At 44.6% G+C, this 9,353-nt stretch overlaps 1 protein-coding gene across 3 annotated transcripts in view; it reads right to left on the reverse strand.

Annotated features, from left to right (window-relative positions):
- The window catches only part of dachd (dachshund d), a 570,949-nt gene that overhangs the window by 261,524 nt on the left and 300,072 nt on the right, over nt 1–9,353 (reverse strand). For all 3 annotated transcript variants that reach the window (XR_012050790.1, XM_061970732.2, XM_061970731.2), the window contains exon 2: nt 8,097–8,212. Coding sequence is in view for 2 of the 3 variants with exons in the window: in XM_061970732.2 (XP_061826716.2) it covers nt 8,097–8,212 (116 nt within the window). In the remaining variant the exon portion in view is untranslated. The remainder of the gene's footprint in view (nt 1–8,096; nt 8,213–9,353) is intronic.

Raw genomic sequence — 9,353 nt, forward strand, 5'->3', positions numbered from 1 at the left:
AAAAAAATTTTTTAAACATGCCGTACAATTTTTTTGGTCCTAAATGAAATATTTACGAGCATACAAAATGCTAAACAAACTAAAAATAGCAATACTACATTAATGTTGGCCACGTCGAGGGGACCGAACCAATCAGAGCGCACTGTTTTGTATCCTGGCCCCTGATTGGCTCAGCCTCCGGCAGCATTACTATATTAGATTAAAAGAGTGTTAGTTAAGTGGTGTTATTTCATGTGCAGAGGGCTTTTATATTGCTGAAATAATAAATAGCACTTCAGAGAAAATAGCAACAAAATAACACTAAGAAGTCTTCTAAAACTGGTACAATTTTATGAATAAAATACAATTAAATGCAATTTAAACCAAAACAATTAAAATACAATGAAAGAACATTTTATAGAATAATAAAAAAAAGGTATAACCAGTTGTTTTTTTTTTAATTCTGCACGAAATGCAACAAAAGCATTTTAAAAAATATATTAGATTTTTTTAGTCCCTATTCAAGACTTTAAATAATCGAAATTAACTTGAAAATTTTTCAAGTTAATGATACTTATGACTTCCAATGGAAAGCAAATAACAGCAGTTTTATTAAAGTTAAACTACCACTGATAGTCACACACACTCAGAGTGGTGAAATGACCCTCTGCATTTAACCCATCCCCTTGTTCCACCCCCTAGGAGGTGAGGGGAGCAGTGAGCAGCAGCGGTGGCCGTGCTCGGGAATAATTTTTAGTGATTTAACCCCCAATTCCAACCCTTTATGCAGGGAGGTAATGGGTCCCATTTTTTATAGTCTTTGGTATGACTCGGCCGGGGGTTTGAACTCACGACCTACCCATCTCAGAGCGGACACTCTATTATATCTAGTTATTTTTTAGTTTTACTGAAAACATTTTATACCCGCAAGGAATGAGACAAAAATTGCATGTCCAGCTCGCACTTTGCCAGTCGTTCACTACTTTGTTGCAGCATAAAAAAATAACAATTGGTGTTTATTAGGGGTGTAACAGTACACAAAAATGTTGGTTCGGTACGTACCTCGGTTTAAAGGTCACAGTTTGGTTCATTTCCGGTACAGTAAGAAAACAACAAAATATACATTTTTGGGTTATTTATTTACCAAATTTGCAAAATCTTCCACCAAAAATATTTTTCTTAGTGTAATACTTGATGTGAAGTAATGGGAACCTTGGATAGGTCAATAATTCATAATAACATTGATTTTGATTCAATATTATGTTTTGAGCAATGACAGTTTGAAAGAGAAAAAAAACAGCTTTGTTTTATTAGTCAACATTGCAACTTTTTCTAAATTACATTTAACCTTTTTTATTTCACTTTTGTTATGTTTTTGTTTATTTGAATAGTATTTTTAGAATGTCCCGTGGGCCTTTAAAACATTAGCTGTGGGCCGCAAATGGCCTCCGGGGCACACTTTTGACACCCCTGCTATAGATAATAAAAAATTAAAATGTGATAAATCTATGGATAAAAAGCAGAGTGTTTATCATAACTCTCTCTCTCTCTCTGTCTCTGCCCCTCCCTCACACAATTTGTTTTGTTTTCAACCCCTTCTTAACCCTGAACGTACATTGAAAATACACGCAACCCTAACTCAAAATGCCGGACATTTGAGGCATTTAAGAAACTCCGCCCTGACAGCTTTGCAAAAGAGGACATGTCCGGTAGAGATGCGCGGCTTGTGGACACAACCGCGGAGTCCGCGTGACATGACGAAAAAAATAGATTTTAAATAGATGCGGGCGGGTTGCGGTTGAACCAATTCGGAAATATATATATATAGTTAAATGTTGTTACCAACATACGAAAAACGTATAGATTTTATCGGTCCTTTAAGTGGAGCTGATGGTGCATCACCAAAAAAGAAAATGATTGACTTCACAGAATGGGAGGAGGATACACCTGTGTTTGTTGATGAAGTAGAGGATTATTCCTCTACAAACTTCCATCTCGACGGATCAGCAGAGGAAAATCTACTTTCCTTTTGGCGGAAACAAGGACAATCATTCCCACGACTACAACATCTTGCCAAGAGAATCCTATGCGTCCCAGCAACAAGTGGCGCAATTCAAGTTTGATGATAAAGTGCAGTCTGATGGGTTTGATTTCCCCCCTTCAGCTATTTGCCTTGGCCAATAAGTTGCAGGCAATTTATTATTATTATTATTTATTTAATTTATTTTTGTTTAAATAGAGATGACATACATATGTTATTGTATAATTTAAGTTTGTGCGCGTGATTGACAGCCTAAGGCTTATGAGGCACATTTTTTATTTATTTTTTTATTTCAACTAAAAAACGTATGAGCCTATGCCTACAACATAGACTATGTGTTTATCTTTATTTTCCTGCCTGTCGTTGACAATGGAGATTGTCTGATATTTTGTCATGTCAATCAATAAAGGTTCATCTTTGTCGCGAAATTGTTCACTGTTTCACTGCGCACGCCGCCCTCGTCCCTATTTGAGCATTATAACGTTAACAAGTTAATATTCATTGAAATAAATTCAGAACATTTTTTTTTACCGAACGAAAATATAGGCCTAGTCTTTCTAAAACATTTTTTTAACTTCTTAAAAGCCTCGTTCTGCTTGCTGCAACTGCACACACAGAGTGTGAGGAACGCACTCCTGATCTGAGGGCATTGGCAACAATAGTCAACACTTTCTTAATGGAAATTACAATAATACTATAATAATGATAAATAATATTATCACGCGTTGAATGTCTCTGCTACATTGGATCAGTCTCCTTTCTTTAACAGGCAAAAGCTTTATAACCTCACTAATGCCTTGCATCGTCTATATTAGATATATAACAACTGGCGGATGGCGGGCGGGTGTGGTTTTGATAAAATGTTGGTTGGGTGGATGGCGGATGGATGACGACTTTTGTGATGAAATAATTGCCTATCCGCACATCTCTAATGTCCGGTGAAAAGAGGACGTATGGTCAGTCTATCCTAGCCAGTTAGCTGCTAGCATGCCGTGTGTTGTGCCTCGGTGTGCATTGTTTACACAACGTGCGTTACGCTACTTAATATGTCCGTGCGGAAACTCGTTCGGCACACCTCAGAACCGAACCGAAACCCCCGTACCGAAACGGTTCAATACAAATACACGTACCGTTACACCCCTCGTGTTTATTAAAAATAGCAACGTTTGTTGTTCTGTGAAGCTAAACATGGTCGACTGATAAAACGCAGTAAATATGATCATCCATCCATCCATCCATCTTCTTCCGCTTATCCGACGTCGGGTCGCGGGGGCAGCAGCCTAAGCAGGGAAGCCCAGACTTCCCTCTCCCCAGCCACTTCGTCCAGCTCCTCCCGGGGGATCCCGAGGCGTTCCCAGGCCAGCCGGGAGACATAGTCTTCCCAACGTGTCCTGGGTCTTCCCCGTGGCCTCCTACCGGTCGGACGTGCCCTAAACACCTTCCTAGGGAGGCGATCGGGTGGCATCCTGACCAGATGCCCGAACCACCTCATCTGGCTCCTCTCCATGTGGAGGAGCAGCGGCTTTACTTTGAGCTCCCCCCGGATGACAGAGCTTCTCACCCTATCTCTAAGGGAGAGCCCTGCCACCCGGCGGAGGAAACTCATTTCGGCCGCTTATACCCGTGATCTTGTCCTTTCGGTCATAACCCAAAGCTCATGACCATAGGTGAGGATGGGAACGTAGATCGACCGGTAAATTGAGAGCTTTGCCTTCCGGCTCAGCTCCTTCTTCACCACAAAGGATCGATACAGCGTCCGCATTACTGAAGACGCCGCACCGATCCGCCTGTCGATCTCACGATCCACTCTTCCCTCACTCGTGAACAAGACTCCGAGGTACTTGAACTCCTCCACTTGGGGCAGGGTCTCCTCCCCAACCCGAAGATGGCATTCCACCCTTTTCCAGGCGAGAACCATGGACTCGGACTTGGAGGTGCTGATTCTCATCCCAGTCGCTTCACACTCGGCTGCGAACCGATCCAGCGAGAGCTGAAGATCCTGGCCAGATGAAGCCATCAGGACCACATCATCTGCAAAAAGCAGAGACCTAATCCTGTAGCCACCAAACCAGATCCCCTCAACGCCTTGACTGCGCCTAGAAATTATGTCCATAAAAGTTATGAACAGAATGGGTGACAAAGGGCAGCCTTGGCGGAGTCCAACCCTCACTGGAAACGTGTCCGACTTACTGCCGGCAATGCGGACCAAGCTCTGACACTGATCATACAGGGAGCGGACCGCCAAAATCAGACAGTCCGATACCCCATACTCTCTGAGCACTCTCCACAGGACTTCCCGAGGGACACGGTCGAATGCCTTCTCCAAGTCCACAAAACACATGTAGACTGGTTGGGCAAACTCCCATGCACCCTCAAGGACCCTGCCGAGAGTATAGAGCTGGTCCACAGTTCCACGACCAGGACGAAAACCACACTGTTCCTCCTGAATCCGAGGTTCGACTATCCGGCGTAGCCTCCTCTCCAGTACACCTGAATAGACCTTACCAGGAAGGCTGAGGAGTGTGATCCCACGATAGTTAGAACACACCCTCCGGTTCCCCTTCTTAAAGAGAGGAACCACCACCCCGGTCTGCCAATCCAGAGGTACCGCCCCCGATATGATCATTCCATTTGGAAAAAGTGGGAGAACAATATCACATTTATCGAAACCGTTCCGTCCCGAGTTCGCGATTGGCCAAGCAGAGTCCGCTTTAACCAAGGAGTGGTGATGATTAATGATGTCAAGTACATACAGTAAATATCATTTACAGCCAGAGAACATGAGTCGCAAGAAGGCTATAACGTGGTTAGACGTGCCAAGAAGGCGAGCGGCACGACAATATGCAAATGGTAGCACTCGAAGCCACCGACATCAAAGCAGCCAGCCAGCCGCAAATAGAACAAAAGCATTAAGTCGCAATAAGACTTATTGGCCCTGAGGGGGCGTCAGGACCCCGAACCGCTTGTTGTTGATTCTTGTGGCGATAAAACCAGCGTCTACCAGCGCCTATGTACATACAGCGGGAGAGTGGATTTAATCGTGCTAATTAGAATGCACTCAAGGCAACAAATGCAACATCTACCGGAATAATCTGAGAGAAAAGATCTCCACTTCAATTTATTCACCGCAAACCACCCCCACCGCCCATCATCATAATCATCATCATCATCATCACTCCTCCTAACCAGCTTTGTTTTTTTTCCAGGGGCGGAAGACATGTTTTTGGTAGACCAGTTGCCATTTCCAGAACACAAGTAGGTTCCAGCATGACAGCAATACCCTGACTAGTACACTTGGATAGGCTTTAGTACACTGCAAAAACTGAAGTCTGAGTAAGATGAAATATGTCAAATAATGGTGATATTTGCTTATTTTCTGTCTGATAAGATCATTCTTCTCACTAAGCAGATTTTATGTTAGAGTGTTTTACTTGTTTTAAGTGATCCTAAATGATCTCAGTAAGATATTACAGCTTGCATTTTGTGGCTTTTAATGCCTCACAATCAAACACTTTTATGTTCAAATACTGAACAGATGTTTATTGGGATAAGGTAAACATCTGTTCAGTATTTTTATTATGTTTATTGGGATAAACGTTCAGTATTTTAACATAAAAGTGTTTGATTGTGAGGCATTAAAAGCCACAAAATGCAAGGGGTCCATCAGACCCACAAACGCTGACTGAGTAACAACAATATGAACGTTGCACGGAAACTTTCTCTGCCAGTTTCTGCATCCCACAGGGGTTCTTCTTTTGTGTTTCTGCACCTGCGGTTCCCACACAAGGTTGCAACATTGTTTGTCAACGCTCTCATTTTGTCGCACAATTGACCCTCTGACGTTCTGTGTACCTACACTCTGTCCTCCTCCTGTCTAGGCCTGCTGTGTGTGTGTGTGGTACACAGAACATCAATTTCCACACTTTTATTAGCCTCTGCTCTCATTTTGTCGCACAATTGACCCTCTGACGTTCTGTGTACCTACACTCTGTCCTCCTCCTGTCTAGGCCTGCTGTGTGTGTGCGTGTGTGTGTGTGTGGTACACAGAACATCAATTTCCACACTTTTATTAGCCTCTGCTCTCATTTTGTCGCACAATTGACCCTCTGACGTTCTGTGTACCTACAATCTGTCCTCCTCCTGTCTAGGCCTGCTGTGTGTGTGTGTGTGTGTGTGAGGTACACAGAACATCAATTTCCACACTTTTATTAGCCTCTGCTCTCATTTTGTCGCACAATTGACCCTCTGACGTTCTGTGTACCAACACTCTGTCCTCCTCCTGTCTAAGCCTGCTGTGTGTGTGTGTGTGTGTGTGTGTGTGTGTGTGTGTGTGTGTGTGTGTGTGGTACACAGAACATCAATTTCCACACTTTTATTAGCCTCTGCTCTCATTTTATCGCACAATTGACCCTCTGACGTTCTGTGTACCTACACTCTGTCCTCCTCCTGTCTAGGCCTGCTGTGTGTGTGTGTGTGTGGTACACAGAACATCAATTCCCACACTTTTATTAGCCTCTGCTCTCATTTTGTCGCACAATTGACCCTCTGACGTTCTGTGTACCTACACTCTGTCCTCCTCCTGTCTAGGCCTGCTGTGTGTGTGTGTGTGTGTGTGTGTGTGTGTGTGTGTGTGTGTGTGTGTGTGTGTGTGTGTGTGGTACACAGAACATCAATTTCCACACTTTTATTAGCCTCTGCTCTCATTTTGTCGCACAATTGACCCTCTGACGTTCTGTGTACCTACACTCTGTCCTCCTCCTGTCTAGGCCTGCTGTGTGTGTGTGTGTGTGTGTGTGTGTGTGTGTGTGTGTGTGTGTGTGTGTGTGTGTGTGTGTGTGTGTGTGTGTGTGTGTGTGTGTGGTACACAGAACATCAATTTCCACACTTTTATTAGCCTCTGCTCTCATTTTGTCGCACAATTGACCCTCTGACGTTCTGTGTACCTACACTCTGTCCTCCTGTCTAGGCCTGCTGTGTGTGTGTGTGTGTGTGTGTGTGTGTGTGTGTGTGGTACACAGAACATCAATTTCCACACTTTTATTAGCCTCTGCTCTCATTTTGTCGCACAATTGACCCTCTGAAGTTCTGTGTACCAACACTCTGTCCTCCTCCTGTCTAGGCCTGCTGTGTGTGTATGTGTGTATGTGTGTGTGTGTGTGTGTGGTACACAGAACATCAATTCCCACACTTTTATTAGCCTCTGCTCTCATTTTGTCGCACAATTGACCCTCTGACGTTCTGTGTACCAACACTCTGTCCTCCTCCTGTCTAGGCCTGCTGTGTGTGTGTGTGTGTGTGTGTGTGTGTGTGTGTGTGTGTGTGTGTGTGTGTGTGTGGTACACAGAACATCAATTCCCACACTTTTATTAGCCTCTGCTCTCATTTTGTCGCACAATTGACCCTCTGACGTTCTGTGTACCTACACTCTGTCCTCCTCCTATCTAGGCCTGCTGTGTCTGTATGTGTGTGTGTGTGTGTGTGTGTGTGTGGTACACAGAACATCAATTTCCACACTTTTATTAGCCTCTGCTCTCATTTTGTCGCACAATTGACCCTCTGACGTTCTGTGTACCTACACTCTGTCCTCCTCCTGTCTAGGCCTGCTGTGTGTGTGTGTGTGTGTGTGTGTGTGTGTGTGTGTGTGTGTGTGTGTGTGTGTGTGTGTGTGTGTGTGGTACACAGAACATCAATTTCCACACTTTTATTAGCCTCTGCTCTCATTTTGTCGCACGATTGACCCTCTGACGTTCTGTGTACCTACACTCTGTCCTCCTCCTGTCTAGGCCTGCTGTGTGTGTGTGTGTGTGTGTGTGTGTGTGTGTGTGTGTGTGTGTGTGTGTGGTACACAGAACATCAATTTCCACACTTTTATTAGCCTCGGGTCCAGTGGACCCGGACATCTTATATGTAATAGAAATGTGTAGGGGGGGTGTATGGTGTGTGGTCATTAAATATGACAGAAAATTAGCCAAAGTCAGCGAGTCTAAGTCTGAAAAATTAATTAATTGTATCATTTTTCTTTGAATAAAGAACGAAAACGGGTTGAAGGGTTGCAATGGGGGGGTACCGATCCTACCTGTGGGTGGCATCATGCCGGGGGACATGAGACCGGGGACAGTGTGCGGCATGATGTGAGGGTTCTCCGACGATGTCACGCTCTGGGTTCTCTTCGGGGGTCGTCCGGGTCTGGAGCTGTAAAGAGACAAAGACACAAGGCGCTTGAGTGGCGGTGGTCGGGCCGGGTGCAGGGGGGGGCAGGCGGGGGGCGGTGTTAACATTACCGAACGAGCAGTGTAAATACATTTCCTTTCAAGGACAGTTGCTTTCTGCAGCTCAACATAATAGACTTCCACAACTAATTAGATTACACGCTGAATTCATTTCCTTTTATTGAAGATCAACCACTTTTTGATGCATAATTCATAACCCGCACCTCGTTACCTGTTCCTCTCCGCATTAATATCCCCGCGCCCCCGCCCCCATTCCAATTGCCTCGTTTGCATATGCTAAACTCTTCGGCCTCGGTCTGGAAAATTACATGTTAACTTGTTATAATTATGGCAGTCAGGCCACTATTGATTTATGAGGCTTCTTAAAAACCAAATATGTGTAGTTGTGGTAATGAATGGTATTTTAAGCTTCTTCAGGAAATTAAAAGGCAATGGCTGCCTTAGGAAATGTTCCGCTTGCTTGATTTAATGCGTGCCGTAGCTGGAAGGTGGTGTGACAGAGTGATTCAGACCTGTTGGACCACTCTGACGGGGCGGGGGGGGTTTATTACACCCGACGAGGGTGCGAGCAGATCCAGCCGTGATAAATGACCGAGTCACCTGACGGGGGGGAGGTGGACAAAAGGCAGATAGCACCCGGGCTGACTTTCCGCCGCCTCTGTCTGCTTGGCGTGTTAATACGGCGGTCGAGTGGCGATCGATAGCTACTTTGCCGGGCTCACAGTTACCGAGCGAGGCCTTCGGGGCTGCGAGAAAAAGCATATCATGAAGGAGCGAAGGGGGCAAAAGTCTATAAAAGGTATACTCTTTACGAAGAAGGTGTCTCGGAGCTGACGATGAGTTATGGCCGACTTGACACCGCTGACATATTGACGTCGTAAATTACGCCGCGTACAATAGTCGCGGCTTTATCGGGCTACTAAATCCTCTCTGAAATGAGCTTGCTTTTATCTTAAAGGTCTCGTATTATAGCGTTTTTCAGCAACTTTAAATACGTCTCACAGGTGCCACACTCCTCCATGCTGGGATTTCAACAGCACTTTTAGTATGGGACACAGTTTAGTGTGTGTGTGTAGTAGAGATGCGCGGATAGGCAATTATTT

The sequence above is a fragment of the Nerophis lumbriciformis genome, linkage group LG13 (genome assembly GCF_033978685.3).
Source record: "Nerophis lumbriciformis linkage group LG13, RoL_Nlum_v2.1, whole genome shotgun sequence".
Classification (NCBI taxonomy): domain Eukaryota; kingdom Metazoa; phylum Chordata; class Actinopteri; order Syngnathiformes; family Syngnathidae; genus Nerophis; species Nerophis lumbriciformis.